Here is a 19,067-nt window from a genome sequence, read left to right as displayed (position 1 = left end):
GTATCCGAGAGACACGTATATTCACATGTATTGGGAAGGCACATATATTCACATGTATTGGAGAGACATATATTCACATGTATTGGGGGACCCATATATTCACATGTATTGAAGAGACACATATATTCACATGTATTGGGAAGGCACACATATTCACATGTATTGGAGAGACACACATATTCACATGTATTGGAGACACATATTCACATGTATTGGAGAGACACACATATTCACATGTATTGGAGAGACACATATTCACATGTATTGGAGAGACACATATTCACATGTATTGGAGAGACACACATATTCACATGTACTGGAGAGACACATATATTCACATGTATTGAAGAGACACATATTCACATGTACTGGAGAGACATATATTGGAGTCACATATTGGGGAGACACATATTCACATGTATTGGAAAGACACATATTAACATGTATTGGAGAGACACATATTCACATGTATTGGAGAGACACATATTCACATGTATTGGAGAGACACATATTCACATGTATTGGAGAGACACATATTCACATGTATTGGGGAGGCACACATATTCACATGTATTGGAGAGACACACATATTCACATGTATTGGAGAGACACATATTCACATGTATTGGAGAGACACATATTCACATGTATTGGAGAGACACATTCACATGTATTGGAGAGACATATTCACATGTATTGGGGAGACATATATTCACATGTATTGGGGAGGCACATATATTCACATGTATTGGAGAGACACATATTCACATGTATTGGAGAGACACACATATTCACATGTATTGGAGAGACACACATATTCACATGTATTGGGGAGGCACATATATTCACATGTATTAGGGAGGCACAAATATTCACATGTATTGGAGAGACACATATTCACATGTATTGGAGAGACACACATATTCACATGTATTGGAGAGACAGACATTCACATGTATTGGAGAGACACACATATTCACATGTATTGGAGAGACACACATATTCACATGTATTGGAGAGACACACATATTCACATGTATTGGAGACACACATATTCACATGTATTGGAGAGACACATATATTCACATGTATTGGAGAAGCACACATATTCACATGTATTGGAGAGACACAAATATTCACATGTACTGAGGAGACACTCTTATTCACATATGCAGTACAGTTCAAATCATTCATTAAGTTGATACTAGCTTTGATGCACTATCATATGACCCAGATGCATGTTATTCACAGTTTGGACGTTTAGAGTAAAATATCACCTCTGATGTGAAGGGGCGACAATGTGTGGTGGTCTGCACACTAGTTTTTGTTTTTTATTTAATTTAACTTGCCAAACAATATAAAGAAAGTACACTTTTTTTAAAGACACACATAATAGGTATGGAAGTGCATTTTCCGAATGAATATTTACTAGTGGCTGACAACAGAAACACGTTGTTGTAAGAGTTTTGAGACTGCAACGTTATTGGCCAGAATGTTGTTCAAACGGCGCATGTGGAATGGCGAATAAGTATGCAAAGATACTGTTTTCATCCCAGTGATTTTCAGACGAGACTCGATAACAGTTACTTGCATGATGATTGAAAGTTGATTTTGAAGAGAAATATATCTGCCATATATCGAAAATCTGAGACTTTCATCTTCATTTAACACTGAATTGGTCATGTGATTATACACACTGATCAAAGACTTTTTTTGTTTTGACAGTATGGCCATGGTAGTCAAATGATCAATTTTCTTTTAAAGTTATTCAAAATCAAATGCATTGCATAACTTTCTTGCAGTAATCCTTGACGCAAACGATTTCCTCATGTCAATATAATAACAATACCATGTTTACTCTATTAGAAATACATCTCAAATACAAACACATATAAATATCTTTTAATTTAAACAGGATCATTAAAATACCACTTTTCACCATAGGAACACTATTTATGTAAGTGTACTACTAATAGAGCAAATATGGTACTAGTATGTTCAACATATTAACTTGACACTATTGAGGTAGTAACATGATTCTCAAGTAGTCACTAACACCCAATATTTTCTTTGTATGAAGGAAAATTTGAGCTGTACTGCAATATACACACATACCACATAGACATTTACACATATAATGGAAACAAATATCGAAAGAGTATGACAAAATATATACTTTCAATACACCCAAGTTTTCTAGTTGCTACACCTTGTATTGTTTCAATCATAGCAAATGATATGTTTCTTGCCATTTCGTTTTTACAAAAACATTCAGTTTTTAACTTTAGGGGTGTCCTTGAAAATTCGTTAAATATTCAAGCACAATTATGAACCTGGACAAATACTAATTTTGACACCATGCATGTACATCCAGTAAATCCAGAAAAAAAAAGGATACCGCAAACTGTCTTACGGAAACATATGCTAACATGCTCATCATAATACTGTAGATTGGACCCAGTAGCCATAGCAACTAGAGAATTTGTTAACTTTACTGCTAAATCAATTATTCTATTCTGTTACCATAAGCATGCAAAGAAGAAATGGGAAAGGAAATGATAATAGTGAAAGTATAAACTTTTGTTCTATGTTAATTGTTACACAACAGAGCTTAGTGTAACAATAGATGTTCATTTTATACAGTAGCCTATTGTTGACTCAAAACGGCAAAAATAAAACAGTGTCATATATGACAGTTAGGCACTGCTATGTATTGTCTCGTAATGGTTTTACTAGCCAGTGTCAGGTAACCAGCCAATAACCAGCTTTCAGTTGAATGGACAATATCAGTTAACAGCTCAAGTTGGTAGACAATCAAGTTCTATATAATCACCTAGTTGAGTCAAGTAAACACTCCTAGTTAACCACTCATATTGGTTACCTAGCCAGAGCCAGAGCCAGAGCCAGATACTAACTCTGCATGATGGGTTAACCAATGTTAGATAACCACTAAATCGAGTTGAGTATCGCTGGTAAACCGCTCTTAGTAGTTGACAAGCCAGTGCAGTACAATCACTAGCCCAGTGCCAGGTAAGCTATTGTACTGGTGGGCAAGCCTGGTAGTAGTAGGTAACCCCACTCAATAGTCGGTTTCACGAGCTAGTACTTGGTTGATAGGTCAGGATGAGGCAGCAATTGACATTTGGGACAATAAGCCAAGATTGTAGAACAAAAGTTTGTTAGTGAGAAGATGGAAACAAGATGGATGCAAACTTACTATAACAGCAACACTCACTCGTGATGGTGACTGTAGATCTTTAATCTTAAGAAGAGACAACACAATGTTAGTGAGGAGGTGAAAAGGTGAAAGCTCACTCACATTGAACTATACCATGCATGGCCAATGTTGCAATGTCAGGTGCATTGTGATTAGATGTAATACCAAGCAAATAATAGGGCATGTTTTAATGTGTGCCTGGCAGTGAAACAGCATGCCAAGACATGGCAACCAAGTAAAGATTGTGCACAGGCATGGCTCTGTGATTTGCAACCAGTTTGCATAATTCTGTCATCGACATTACTCTTTCTATAGTGGGTGTAATTTCTGCCAACGTCCTGAGCACTCGATGCTCGTACTTATAGTTGTCTGACATTCCTACACTGACCAATCATGATATCCAGGTAGTCAGTTTGGTTAGTAGTCAGTTATGTTAGTCAAAAAATACTCACTTTCCATACCTTTTGTGCTTCTTTGAGTCTTTGCGCAGCTCGATTTTCACGAGCTCTTTGTAAGAATGGCGCTCTTTCATCAGTTGATGCCTTTCTCCATATTTTAGCAATCTGTTTCGCTCTACTCGTCCAATCTAGAAAACAATTTGTAAATTTATTCCCACTTAAGCTAGAAGCCTACTCATAAATTAAAATAGCCAGAATTTATTAATTTTGCAATAAACTGTACTCCAAGGCAATATAAGGATATTGTTTTTTGAGAAATTGATGGTTGTATTTTAGTGGAAAGTCGCCATTTTGACACTATTAAAACACCTTTACCATACGTTCCCATGGCAGAGATATTATGCAATATCTCAAAATCTAGCCTGGTGACGTAGGCTGAAAAAATCATATATTGTTAATGATGGAGTACCTTTTGTTGTTCTGAATTATTTAAAAAATCTGGGTTTTAAGAAGTTTCAAAAAATGCAATTTTTCTTTAACATTGTGTTCTATAGAATTGTTCTAAAAATAGCAATTTTCAAGAAATATTAGGACACGTTTCTCAAAAAGCTTAACTGTAACACACAAAATATGGCTATTTCATTGTACCATGGGACATTAGTTTTATGATTGTACATAATAAACTAATGAACATTGTCATGCAATTTATGACCAATTTTGTCAAAAATTATGACTAAGATTCTATCTCAAGATCAGTGAACGAAACTGGCATAAATTATTTGCTTATTTGCAGTGTCAATGTCATACTAACTAATTCATATTTTTTCCTTTAATCAGCACTGTGGGCTACACAAAAAAGACTATGAGACAACACTTATAATTAATAATATACAAGTACCTTATTTATTTTATGCTGGATCATTAAAAAAAGATTCACACTGACCAGACACACCTCTGTTATTTACATCACATGGGATACTAGAATGAATGAATAGGGTCATCTGTATGCGCTAGTTGCATACTAGCTAGTTAACAATTTTATGGGTTACCTGGGTATTCTTTATGTAGATCTGGATAGTTAATATTTGCATATAATACAGCTGATATGGTAGCCATCTCCCCAAGTGGTTCATCTTTCTCCCATTTCAGAACATTGCGTTGGTTATATGTTAATGTCTCCACATCGGGTTCAGACACTGGCGGCGTTGGCCACGGACTTTGCGGTGGTGTGAAATCGGGACTGAATACCGGATTACCCATACCCATATGATGGTGTGGATGAGGTGGTGGTGGCGGAGGCTGCTGCGGTGGAAATGAGGGATGTAATGGCAGCGTTGTCGGTGGTGTTGGTCTTTGCTGTGGACCCAGTGTCTGTGATGTAACAACAGTGGTACTGGTGGAAACTACAGCATTTTCACCAATCGAGAAAGGAATTTCACCACCTGTTGAATAGAATTCATAAAAATCATCAGAAATTTGTATTTATTTAAGGACAACAAGAACAACTTTCAATTTTTCTTCTACTTTGTGTTTTCTTCTTACCAACATCACACATGTGCAGTTAACGCACTGCTATATGACAACAGGAGATAGACAGCTGGGTCACATCTAATATCTTATCATCACAACACGCCACGAACCGTAAAAATAAATAAAGTCATTGTTTTTGTTTGTTTTAGTTTGATTGTAAGTGTGCTAATATGTGATTATACGTGATTCCTAACCAAGTGCACAGTTACAACAACCTCAACCTGTTTGTACACATTTTAACATCAAATAAAAATTGCTTTGCTTACCTTCTGGGTGGAGATGAGTTTGTGTATTTGTTTGTTCATGTGGACTCAACATTCCAGATAGAATCTCGTCCATTTCTTTGCCATCCATTTGGGCAAGTCCTACAACACAACAATTGATTTAATATTATTATATTGGTAATCCTGGATCTTTAATGCTGCTTCAGAGAGTGACATTTCGGCAAATTGATAGAACTCTTGTTGTGATTTTCACAGGCAAAGATATGTCTGATGCGAAACTAAAACAGGCAGGTTTTTATTTTTTATTCTGCAAATTTCATTTTGGTTCAATTGCAGGCAATTGGTGTGTCTACCCTAAATTTTTTTTCAATGGAGTTTATAACAGCAGATCACACAGATCACAAGTTTCAAAAATTACTGTCCCAAAAGTGTCTTAGCCATGACTTTTGTCAAGCTACAATATTTGCCTTGAGCTGTAGCTATGCAAGAAAGTGAGTTATTTTAAGACGTTCAAGTGACTGTGACACAGAAAAATTTAACCTTTTATTACTATATCATAAATATCATCCACATTTAGCCAACCCAAAAAGTTTTTTCAGCGAAAATTAATTCCAGCTAAAATAAAATATTTCACAGTAAGCGTTAATATGGCTCAAACTTCTCAAATAAACACAGAATAGTTGAACACATACCTTCTGTGACTATTTTATCAATATCATCCACGTCTAACTCTGCCATTTGATCACTAGTAGAGGTGGTTCTTGCGGCATCTCTAGTAGCAACAGTGTCTGGTGTAGCAACTTCAGTCACTGCACCTATGTCAATAGCTACAATAGTAATACAATATGTAAATTACCAAACAACTACCATAGCAAAATATTTCGCAAAATACCATACCTGCTACTGTACACTGAACATCAGTGAAAATAGTGAAATAAAAACCAGTGAATAATTCATACATTTACTGTATCTGCCATACATTACTGAGATAATAATTCTGTGGAAAAGTTTGTAAATGTTTGCCAACTCACAAAAATAGATTCTGACATACAGGGTCAATGCAAGCCACTTACTGATTGGCTACCCAACCCTAACACCTAATTGTCAGACCAATCAGAAAGCAGCTTGTTTGTCATTGACATTTTTTTTTTCAATGCAAGAAACTCAGTTTTGTATATATGCTCAACAGTAAATTGACAAAGGTGTACAAATGGCACCCTCACATGGCCAAAAAGTAATTGCTTTTGTTTATGATCATAGACTGCATAGTTTTCCACTGGAAAGTTGTCAAGGGCACTTTTTAAACAGGTGAGAAGGAATAGAAAACTTCTTTTTTTTTTTTGTCCTTACCAGATGTATCCTTATTGAGATCACTCAGGATGCCGAATAATTCATCATCGTGTGGTAGAAAATTCAACGGGTCGTCTGTGTTTCCCAAGTCATTTCCGTCAACATTCTCATTCTGTGCTACATCAGTTGTGGTTGTGGTCGTCGTCATAGCAACAGAGGTTGGCACTACGGGTAGGGGTACAGGTAGAGTCTTAGGTTGGGCAGTGTCCATCAGTGCTGCTTGTTCTTTATTTGTAATGTCAAACTCAGCTGAAAGGTCAGTTGCTCCCTTGGCATGTTTGCTCGATGTCAGTAAACTTTTCCCAAAAAATGCCTCCTGCAAACACAATATTCAATTTGAAAACGTCAGACAACATTGTTTGTGGACAGCAAGGAAAGAATTAGTTTGATTACACTTTATTTCAACTAGAAAAAAACTATTGTCTTATTGGCGACTAACCTGCAAGTAGGTTGGAAAGGCATGTTCTAGTTGAGTTTTCTTTCGTCGTTTCCTTTTCTTTTTTTCACCCATTCCATCAGGTCCTTGTTCCGAGTGACCTTGCTCATCCCCACCCATTTCACCTGTAATGCAATATTAATTATTAATATTTATTTAATATTTATGCATTTATTGTAAACCATTTAATTTTTGCTGCTAGAAATTTTCAATATTTGATGAGTTTATGGCATTCGTAAAAAAAAAAAGCGAACGTCGCTGAAATCCCATGTAGGAACTCAAGAGACATTTTCACTGCTACAAAATTTCCTGATTTACATTGATATATGAAATTTGTGATTTAAGTACAAAGCCACATGGGAAAACAAATTTCCAACTTCTGAGAAGATCTTGCGTGGAGCGAGTTTAGAATCAAGTGACATTATTTACTACTGTTCAATATGTTCGGAAATAAATTTACAGTCTTATGAACACCATGTATCTATTTTTGTAAACGTAACTTTGTAGTTGTGGTTCAGCATTTAAAACTCATTATCGCTACAGAGATGAACACAATATGAATGATAGGAAGTGTTTGAATGTGACGTCAATAATTTCTAATGCGTCAATGTTGGTGATGTAGTGTGCCCATATAAGAGAAAGTTTGAGCATCCATACAAGTACTGATAAGTCTTTTCACAGAATTGAAAATCGTATTGTTTTCAGTGTTATTTGTAGAATAATAAATAATAAAAACAACAAATACCTTCTTGAGAATTTTGGTTATACAACTGCCTATCAAGAATAGCTGATATTTTTCTATTTGCCAGTTTATTTAAAAATCCACCACGGCCACGCGGCCGAACTATAAACCCTCCAATTCCTAGAAAAAAGCAAAATGAACCATTAAATGCTGTCATAATAAATCATTCACGAAAAATAAGAATCAAAGAAAGCTTAGAAAGAACTCCCATGTGCTGAGAGTATTGGCGACACATTAAATATAATTTGAAATTACTTAGCTGAAAACTAATTATGCAAATCAGAAATATAAAATATGAACAGATTTGAGTGTAAAACTAATGAGGTCTGCGCAATGTAACAAAAAATCTTTGTACCAAGTTTAATTGAAATGTGATTAGAACCAACAAATTTTGAATTATTATGCTAATTTGGGAATTAATGTGAACAGATTTTTACCCCAAACTAATTAGGTTTGTACATTGTTTGTACTAAATTTCATTGAAATGGAATAATTAGTACTTTAGATATCAGTGTGAAAGCTTAAAATTGGTTAATTATGCATATTAGGTAATTAATATGTACAGATTTTAACCCACAATTATCCAGGTCTGTCTATTGTCCTACAGCATCCATGTACAAACATTCATTGATATGTGATGATTAGTACCTGAGATATCAGTGTGAAAGTTGGAAATTGGTTAATTATCCAAATTAGGTGGTTAATATGCACAAATATTTACCGAAAACTAATTGGGTCTCTGCATAATTCTAGATTCATTGAAATGTGATGATTAGAACTTTAGATATCAGTAGAAAAGCTGAAAATTAATTATTCAAATTAGGTAATTAATATGCACAATTATTTACCCTAAAACTAATCAGGTCTCTGCATAGTCCTAAAGGATCTATGTACCAAGTTTCATTGAAATGCGATGATTAGTACTTGAAATACCCGTGGAAAAGCTGAAAATTAACTAACTATGCAAATTAGGTGATTAATATGCACAAATATTTATCCGAAACAATCAATCTCTGCATAGTTCTTGAGTATGTAAGTACCAAGTTTCATTGAAATGTAATGCTCACTACTTATATCAAAAGCTGAAAATTAATTACCGTACTCGACCGCGTTAGCGCCCAGGGGCCTCAACTCAGAAAATCACGATTTTGTAGGGGTGGGCGCTTACCCGAGCACCCCCCTCGAAAAAGAGTACAAATAAAAATTTTGATTCATCAAGTGACAGATTACGTCTTTGAGGGAAAATCAAATTACTAAATTAATTTGCGTCATCATTGATTTTCACAATGAAGAAACAGAAATGATCACAAAAAATATGCACATTTTATTACAATATTAATTACGTACCACCATAATTTACGGAATTAAAAACATTTGAGTCTGTTGGAACACAGTCGAAGTCAAAATTGTCATATTATTTCCACTGACGAAGTTGTTGGATCGTACGCAAACTCTCGATGAAAATCACTTTCCGCCATGATGCAATTGCAGATTTGACCTACAGCAGCGTCGTTTGACCTAATGGGTCAAAGTTGGTTATTAACTAATCAGAATGCTGTGTTGTAGTGACGCAATTCTTTGGAAATTCCCGAAGACTTTCCGGTAACGCAATGCGGAAGTGAATAATCGATGTCGAAGTACGATCTGTTGGAATTGATTTCAGCGAATAAACGACATGGTTTTTCAAAAAAACTAGTAACTAGCCATTTTTGAGAGGTAAACTGAATATGGCATGAAATATTTATCGCATTTTACTTGTATTAACAGGTCATTGTCGAAGCGTAGTTTACGCACGGTTACCATGTTCTACGCATTCACAACATGTTCACAGCGGGCGATATCCATGCTGTATCGTATAAAAACGATTACCAAGATTCGTTACGCAAGACCAAGTTTTAAATTAGTTGCATTTTGAAGGGGTGGGCGCTTTGCCGAATGTGACCCCAAATATAAAAATTGCGCAAAAGTGGGGGGTGGGCGCTTGCCCGGGCATGGGCGCTAACGCGGTCAAGTACGGTAATTATGCAAATTAGGTAATTATATGTACTGATATTACCATAAAAACTATCAGGTCTGTGCAGTGTCATATGACATCTATGTACCAAGTTTCATTGAAATGTGATAATTAGTACTTGAGATATCAGTGGAAAAACAGAAAATTGACTAATCATTATGCAAATTAGGTAATCAGTATCCACAGATTATTACCAAAAACTAATCAAAACCTAGCATTAGTTCAGAGCATCTATGTACCAAGTTTCATCAAAATCCAATGAGTGGCTGTTTAGATATCAGTGGAACAGTCATGGAACCACTAAAAAATAGCTAATTATCATGCAAATTAGGTAATTAATATGCACAGATTGTTTACCAAAAACTAATCAAATCCGCGCACATGTTCAGAGCATCTATGTACCAAGTTTCATCAAAATCCAATGAGTGGTTCTTTAGATATCAGTGGGACAGTCATAGAACAGCTAAAAATTAGCTAATTATCATGCAAATTAGGTAATTAACGAGCATGGATTTTTACCAAAACCTAATCAAATCTGCGCATTGGCCCACATACACACACACACACACACACATACAGACACACTAACTGCAAAGACTCCCATTATGTGCTTCGCACATGGGAGTCAAAAACCATGAGAGTAACACTGTCACGTGTTTGTATAGCACCCATCACAGCTTGAGAGACGATTCATCTCACATACAAAGTATAGTAATGGTGATGTAGACAATATTGATGATCATAGCATCAAATGCATATCGATAATATATGGTGTTTTGACATGGTAAAAGAAACATGCAAACAAATGACAAAAGTGCATGTTAATGTTGTAACAATGCAAATAATGATGGACAACATGGCTGATAAAAACAGTACAAACATATCAAAACAACATATAAAGTGTAAATATTGTGAATATAATGACACGTTAAAGGGAACAAGAAGGATACAGAGTATTCACTGTCAGCTGCAATGTTAATAGTCATGTTAGTCCTGAGAGTTTGGTACATCAAAGGTCAACTCAGAATGTCAGAGGTCAACTAAATGTATCACAGGTCATATGAATGTGTCCTGTGGTCAACCAAGGATGTCAGTGGTCAACCAAGGATGTCAGAGGTCAATCCAGTGCATGTCAGAGGTCAATCTAGTGCATGTCAGAGATCAATCCAGTGCATGTCAGAGATAAATCCAGTGCATGTCAGAGATCAATCCAGTGCATGTCAGAGGTCAATCCAGTGCATGTCAGAGGTCAATCCAGTGCATGTCAGAGGTCAATCCAGTGCATGTCAGAGGTCAATCCAGTGCATGTCAGAGGTCAACCAAATGAGTCAGAGGTCAACCAAATGTGTCAGAGGTCAACCAAGTGTGTCAGAGGTCAACCAAGTGTGTCAGAGGTCAACCAAGTGTGTCAGAGGTCAACCATACATGTCGGAAATCAACTGAGTAATGTCAGAGGTCAACTAAATGTATCACAGGTCATATGAATGTGTCCAAATGTAACCAATGATGTCAGAGGTCAGCTGAGTATGTTGTGTTTCATAGGTCAACTAAACGTAGGGTTGTCAACAGAGAAGAAAACAGACAGCAGGGACGGGATTAAGGACAAAGTACCTGGTCGGTACGGTCTCCTTTTCCTCTTCTTAAAACTGGGATCTGTAAGGGAGGCATTATCATCACCACCGCTGCCGTCTGCCTTTTCTTCATCTTGTTCTGCGTCTGAATCTATGACACAAAATAAATCTGCCTGTCAGCTATTAGGTTGGCAGCAGTCAGCTTATAACCTTCACTCATATCCAGTATACAGATGCTATACGAGTAAAGTTCACAAGCAATGGGAAAACACTGAACACCTCTGAAATGCAATATATTGACAACACTGGACTTGTGATAAACTGATGATATGCCAACACCTAACATAAAGCTGCAAAGTTTAATCATTCACTAAACACATGGATAATTTCAAGCGAAAAGCTGCATTCCCACTTTGTATAATCCATAAAAAAAATCTTCATCTTTATGTATCATCAGAAAATAAGATAAGAAATCTTATTCAACTGAATCAAGTAATAAAATTACTTAGTAAATTAATTAGTAAAGTAGCCTTGGGTGACTACAACAACAAAAAGTAAGTTTGATTCGCTGATTAGACACAAGACGTTCAGTGCAAGAAAGCCGAGTACTCAAATATTTCAAGATTTGTTGTAATACCAACTGATTTTATTATCTTTATGGTGATCACAATAATTAATTGGAGGTGTTCTGCATAATACAAAATATGAATGCAAATTTAAGTTTACCAAACTGCAGCTATTTCTCATACTCTCATATAAAACCAACCATCTTAGCTACATTTTAGAAATATAATCATCAAATTCAGAATAATTTACCAGACTGATTTAACACTTGATGATGATGTGGATTGTTTCCATAGCGATATAAAACACATACTGTGAACTCACCTCGTGCAGCTGGTTCACTTGATTGATCCAGTTCACTAAGTTTGACTTGGTCTTTAAAAACAGATAATGGGCCAGGACGGAATCTGTTTCGGGTTCTCTGTTTCCGCCGATGTGGCGGTAATAGTGATAGACTCTTGATCTGATTAAAGCCGGATTCAGTTAAATAGATGCCTTCCACTGAGTACTGTTGACTTGGTTTTGAAGATTCTGAAATTAAATAATAAAACATAGTTAAATTATGAGAGACATGCCCAAAAAAGATCTTGGCTGCAGTTATGTTGGCCATAGGTGTTTGTTAACATTTTTGCCAATCAGCATTATAAAAAAATGTCGCACAAATCAGCAATTGATCATATAATCTGCTTTGAAATAGTGCTCAAATGTTGTTTTATCAACATTCACATGTATGTACAGTACTCTATTTTAGATGGAATTAGTTTTCATTGAAAAGACTTTTTGGGTGTTTTGTGTGGAATTTATTTTCACTGATTTTTGACAAGTTAAATGTGAAATATAGGAAAAAATGTATATTCTCTGTATTTTATTTTCACTGAATTATTAACGAAAATTAATTCCAAGCAAAAATAAAGTATTTACAGTAACTGTGAACAACGGCATTACTTTATTTATAGATGCGAATGAGTGGTTGTCCTGATTTGCCAACCAGTCACTGAGCAAAATGGAAGTGCATCTTCCAATCCCAAATGGCAATTAAAGAGCGGTGGTTGTCGTGGTGCGTCCTTTTCCATATGGGACTCATAGTAATGTACACAACACACATCGCTTCTTTAGATGAAAATTCAAACACATGTTGCGTGAAGACAACTGCCCTTTAATGCACTATTGGAAACTAGCATGTCAAATACATTGTAGACAAGATATCGTGAACACATACCTAGTTGTGTTACAGGTGAAGGGGATTCTTCTATGGGTAGTGGGGGTGGTGGTGGTGGTGGTTTTAATGCAGGTTCTGTAGTTGGTCTACATAATAAACAATGGTAACCCTGATCAGCTGCTCTTTCAATATCGTCTTCATTATGAAATCCATCACATTCAGCATGAAGCCATCTGTAAAATATATAAATACTTTATTCTAGTGCCATAATGTTTTTTTTACAAAATTTTCGTGCATTTTACATGTTTTTTTCTATATTAATTTTGATAATTTTGGACCAAATGAAAATAATTTTCTAATGGCTGAAAATGTTGATCCAAATTTTGGAAAAATTATGTGGATTTAAAATTTGTGATTGGTGAAAGAAGTTTGTGTGAAACAATTTTTCGTAATTTCTCTGAGCCTGATGTTATTGTCACGGTGTTGTGCCTGTCTCCATTCCAAACCACAAACCATGTCTTTAGAGCCTATGGCGCAAAGGATAGCAGGAACTAACCAAGTTGTCGAGGAGTCAGAAGGAATTTTGCTCGCAGCTACAATTTAACAGTTACAGCATTTAAATTTGCATATGGCTTCCTGTTACAGCATCCTCATTTGCATATGGCTGCCTGTAACAGCATCCTCATTTGCATATGGCTTCCTGTTACAGCATCCTCATCTGCATATGGCTGCCTGTAACAGCATCCTCATTTGCATATGGCTGCCTGTAACAGCATCCTCATCTGCATATGGCTGCCTGTAACAGCATCCTCATCTGCATATGGCTGTCTGTTACAGCATCCTCATCTGCATATGGCTGCCTGTAACAGCATCCTCATTTGCATATGGCTGCCTGTAACAGCATCCTCATTTGCATATGGCTGCCTGTAACAGCATCCTCATTTGCATATGACTTCCTGTAACAGCATCCTCATCTGCATATGACTTCCTGTTACAGCATCCTCATCTGCATATGACTTCCTGTTACAGCATCCTCATCTGCATATGACTTCCTGTTACAGCATCCACATCTGCATATGACTTCCTGTTACAGCATCCTCATTTGCATATGGCTGTCTGTTACAGCATCCTCATCTGCATATGGCTGCCTGTAACAGCATCCTCATTTGCATATGGCTGCCTGTAACAGCATCCTCATTTGCATATGACTTCCTGTTACAGCATCCTCATTTGCATATGGCTGTCTGTTACAGCATCCTCATCTGCATATGGCTGCCTGTAACAGCATCCTCATTTGCATATGGCTGCCTGTAACAGCATCCTCATTTGCATATGGCTGTCTGTTACAGCATCCTCATCTGCATATGGCTGCCTGTAACAGCATCCTCATTTGCATATGGCTGCCTGTAACAGCATCCTCATCTGCATATGGCTGCCTGTAACAGCATCCTCATTTGCATATGGCTGCATGTAACAGCATCCTCATTTGCATATGGCTGCCTGTTATAAATAATGTTCTCTTCTCTCTAGAAAGCACAAGCAGACCCCTTATTCCAGTATGGCAGGAACATATTCACATCCATCAGTACATCAGCAATGGTCATGCAGTGGATGTACCAGGTCTGATTTACAAGTAGTGATTTATAAGGCATCACACTGAGTAGCAGATGTATGATATAATCACTTTGTTCATATGGCCATCTTGGTTTTCCAGGTGACAAATCACACCTTGCCTTGTTGTTTCAACTAAATCATTTGCTTACATGTTGATTTTGACAATAAATGCATCATAAATTGTTTGAATAGTGTAATGATACTAGTAATTCAAAAATATTTATGGTATTTGCTCAATTAGAAGCGCATCTCCAACAATCATTCACATTTAGTAATACTGGATCTTTGAAATATTCCTTTTTTGGCCATAGAAAAACACTGACATAAACACATATGTTACTAATAGAGCAAATATGGTGTTTGTCAGACAACTTACCTATAACACTGAACACATTGAATAATAAGTTCATCTTCTTTGTATTCTTTAAAACATACAGGACATGTTAATAAACTAGAACATGGACCACACTGTGTGTAATTATTCTGCCATTCTGAGTTGAAGCCTGGTGATGTAGCACCACACTTTGTACAGCAAACACACCTACAACAAATTACATTAAAGATTATCATGACTACTTATCCATTTTGCTTGGTTTTTATTTTGCCATTTTGACCGGTAAGTGAATTATACCAAATCAAAATTAAAGTCAACCTGTAAAATTGCAATAGAACTCATGCAAAGTTAGAATAAGATTTGTCAATAGCATTTTAGAAACACAAACGCTGAAATCACACTTGTGCAGTACAATTCAAAGGCTTTCAAAATTCGGCCGAGGAGGAGACATTAACCTTTTCACCACCGATTCCCTTTTTTTTTGTCACAAAAAAATACTGTAGTCTACACTCTCCTTCAGAAGTAAAGCCAGGAAACAGACTCAAGTTTTGTCTGCTGGCTCTAAAATTAGGATTCATTTCCAAAAATATTGAGGAATATAAGAAACGAGCAACCTCTCGACAGACATAGCCAGATGTTAGCAATTTCAATTAAAGAATTTAAGATATCATTAGAAAATGAACAAATCTGAGAGAGGTCCACATGTAGTATCTCTATGTATAACATCAGAGCAATCAAACTTGCGGTTTTCAACAAGAGGTCGAAAATATCACTTTTTACCAAAAATTACAAAAATATTCATCAAAATATCATCACGAAATAAACAAAGCTGAGAGAGGTCCAGCTGTATTACCTATATGTATAATATCAAAGCAATCAGACTTGCAGTTTTCAACAAGAAGTCAAAGATATCACTTTTTTACCAAAAATGACAAAAATATTCACCAAAATTAGAGAATTGAAGATATCATCATGAAATGATCAAATCTGAGTGAGGTCTACCCAAGGTACTATACTTGTTCCTTGTCTTATAGTTTTCAAAAAGAACTTGAAAAAGTAAAAAGTTGACAATCACTTGTATGATAAGGGCTCGAAGCTAAAAAGTGCAGAAAAATTTGGGTGAAAAGGTCTGGTAGTGAAATGGTTAAGTTTTACTCACCATTTACATTTCCATCCACCTTTTGGTACATTTTGAAGTGGTGGTTCAAGACAGTAAGTATGATAACTAATATCACAGTCATCACACAGTAAAAGTCTTCCTTCATCACTAGCTTTTCCGCATCCTTCACACACTGTGCAATCCAAACAACGCCAGCCTTTAGAAAGAACCACTTTAGTGATCTGTGAAAAGACAATCATGATAATAAAGAAACACTGGAAATATTGCATAATTTTGTCATTCCCAAATTTAACGTAAAAATATGTTTATATGTGTTATAATACGAAATAACTGACCTTAATATTAACGCAGTATGGATGATAACATTGTCCGCACTGAGAACATGTTAACAGACGCCCTTCTGCATCTCTACCAAAGCTGCCACAGCTAACACACATATCCTATGTAATAATAAAAATAATAAAAATATTAGTCATATTATCTGCAGTTGATAACAATGGAAACAAGCCATGCATGGCACAGTTCCCGGTTGTTATCAAATCTAAGTTATATAGTTTTGTTTATAGTAATATAGTACAAGTACTTGTCCATATTGAGAGAAATTGCTTTGGAACAGCATTAATTAGAACAAAATGACCACCAGTCAGCCGTTTTGAATCCAGTCAGAATAACAAATTGATGTGCATATGTATAATATTATGTATGATGTATGTGTGAAGTTTGAATGTAATCAGCCCAGACATGTCTAAGATATAGAACGCACACATGCATGGATGCATAGACGCACGAACACACTCACACACAGAGGTCAATCCATAAGTCCCTGTCTTCGAACTGCTTCCTAACAGGGACTAACAAAAGCCAAGTACAAAACAGTACAATTAGCATAGAAAAACGGTATGAGCAATTTGACCTCAAACAATTTCAGGTTCAACTATAGAGGGCAGTAATGAGGTTACCTGAGTAAGTGTAAATTTATCTTTGACAGAAAACAAGACAACTGTGGTATGCATTCCTGTATCTTCCTCTTCCTTATTTTTCTCGTTGCCGCTGTCCTGAGGTTTTGTTTCACTTATTTGTATGCTCGGCTGTAATCCAGGGTGTCTTATTTTTGGTTTAGGTCCTCGTTTACCAGGTGGAGCAGTATGTCGTCGTCTTTTATTTAACGCAATGCCTCGTCCATGCGATGAGAAAACTTTCTATAAAGTGCAATAAGAACAAACATTTTAATTTTTTGAAAGTAAATAATTACGCCATATTTTTCCCCCATTCAATTCGGCTAAAAAAAAAACACAGACGATGACAACCTGGACAGATGCAGTTTATTTTTCTGGTGCAAAAACACGATTAAATTGGACTGTTTTGCGGTTTAAAGTACTATCACCGTTAAATATAGCAAAATGAAGGAGAGCTTACCCGTGGTCTTCCAGCACCAAGTCTTCTTTTCATTGGTTTACCCATTCCTTGTATACGCTTATTACAAGCAAGTAAAGACGACAGACTTGCTGAACTACTTGATAAATCCTTCTGGAAATTAGAATTCATAGTGGTCATTATTATGCAAGTTAATACTGTAAATGCACTAATTACTCACTGGGTTTAAATTAAAATTAGTTATTGTCACTAAAAAGTGAAATCTGCAAATTAAATTAATGTGAACATGTGGAATTACAATTTCCAATTTGAAACCAAGTTCCCTGAAAAAATTGCATTAAGTAGTCAATAAATTGTGTTATTGCAGTCGATTCCTTTCAGGAGGTCAATTTTAATTTGGAAGATTGACCTTGATAAGCTACTCTACCAACGATTGGTCAGTCGATTCCTTTCAGGAGGTCAATTTTAATCAGCAAGATTGACCTTGATAAGCTATTCTACCAACGATTGGTCAGTTGATTCCTTTCAGGAGGTCAATTTTAATTTGGAAGATTGACCTTGATAAGCTACTCTACCAACGATTGGTCAGTTGATTCATTTCAGGAGGTCAATTTTAATCAGCAAGATTGACCTTGATAAGCTACTCTACCAACGATTAGTCAGTTGATTCCTTTCAGAAGGTCAATTTTAATTTGGAAGCTTGACCTTGATAAGCTACTCTACCAACGATTGGTCAGTTGATTCCTTTCAGGAGGTCAATTTTAATCAGCAAGATTGACCTTGATAAGCTACTCTACCAACGATTGGTCAGTTGATTCCTTTCAGGAGGTCAATTTTAATCAGCAAGATTGACCTTGATAAGCTACTCTACCAACGATTGGTCAGTTGATTCCTTTCCGGAGGTCAATTTTAATCAGCAAGATTGACCTTGATAAGCTACTCGATTGGTCAGTGATAACTCACCTGCATGAATGCGGAGCTTCGTAGACCAGGATCGTAATCCACATCTGCGCTATTCATACTGTCCTCGTTAGTCATACCGCATAAATCTTGTGAACTCTGATGACTTTCCGTGTCCATTCCGTCATCCAGAATACGAGGCAATAATGATTGTTCAGGCATGTCCATATGTAATCCAATTGGAATATAATCAGGGTCATCGTCTATCTGTTGCGTGTCTGATATGATATCAGTTTCAGTCATATTACTGTCCGTATCTACATTTGCTGCAGGATATCCCGAATTACTATCTGTTATTTCAAGGAGGTTTTCTGAATCACTCAGTATTTCATGCTGGTAAAAGAAACAAATTCAAGTTATGTAAGATGGAATAAGGTACATATCAGACATCAAAATACCCATTGTTTGCCATTTTGGATCAGGTGTCAAAGTACCATACTCATATTTGGCCATTTTGGAT

At 36.1% G+C, this 19,067-nt stretch overlaps 1 protein-coding gene across 7 annotated transcripts in view; it reads right to left on the bottom strand.

Moving 5' to 3' along the window:
- The window catches only part of LOC100379031 (histone-lysine N-methyltransferase 2C-like), a 65,425-nt gene that overhangs the window by 22,301 nt on the left and 24,057 nt on the right, over positions 1–19,067 (bottom strand). For 4 of the 7 annotated variants that reach the window (XM_085495318.1, XM_085495323.1, XM_085495325.1 and 1 more), the window contains exons 13-29: positions 18,611–18,940; positions 17,690–17,800; positions 17,233–17,472; positions 16,609–16,713; positions 16,313–16,494; positions 15,196–15,360; positions 13,266–13,438; positions 12,371–12,577; positions 11,523–11,633; positions 7,901–8,017; positions 7,159–7,280; positions 6,720–7,035; positions 6,062–6,196; positions 5,412–5,510; positions 4,665–5,057; positions 3,670–3,803; positions 3,218–3,262 (exon numbers count right to left, since the gene is read on the bottom strand). In XM_085495318.1, the coding sequence (XP_085351444.1) occupies positions 3,218–3,262; positions 3,670–3,803; positions 4,665–5,057; positions 5,412–5,510; positions 6,062–6,196; positions 6,720–7,035; positions 7,159–7,280; positions 7,901–8,017; positions 11,523–11,633; positions 12,371–12,577; positions 13,266–13,438; positions 15,196–15,360; positions 16,313–16,494; positions 16,609–16,713; positions 17,233–17,472; positions 17,690–17,800; positions 18,611–18,940 (2,985 nt within the window). The remainder of the gene's footprint in view (positions 1–3,217; positions 3,263–3,669; positions 3,804–4,664; positions 5,058–5,411; positions 5,511–6,061; positions 6,197–6,719; positions 7,036–7,158; positions 7,281–7,900; positions 8,018–11,522; positions 11,634–12,370; positions 12,578–13,265; positions 13,439–15,195; positions 15,361–16,312; positions 16,495–16,608; positions 16,714–17,232; positions 17,473–17,689; positions 17,801–18,610; positions 18,941–19,067) is intronic. The other 3 variants (XM_085495321.1, XM_085495322.1, XM_085495324.1) reach the window with 3 other exon arrangements.

Source organism: Saccoglossus kowalevskii, chromosome 21 (genome assembly GCF_978046115.1).
Source record: "Saccoglossus kowalevskii chromosome 21, keSacKowa6.1, whole genome shotgun sequence".
In the NCBI taxonomy this organism is placed as follows: domain Eukaryota; kingdom Metazoa; phylum Hemichordata; class Enteropneusta; family Harrimaniidae; genus Saccoglossus; species Saccoglossus kowalevskii.
Note: the sequence above shows the minus strand (reverse complement) of the source record. Positions and strands in the feature narration are given on the sequence as shown.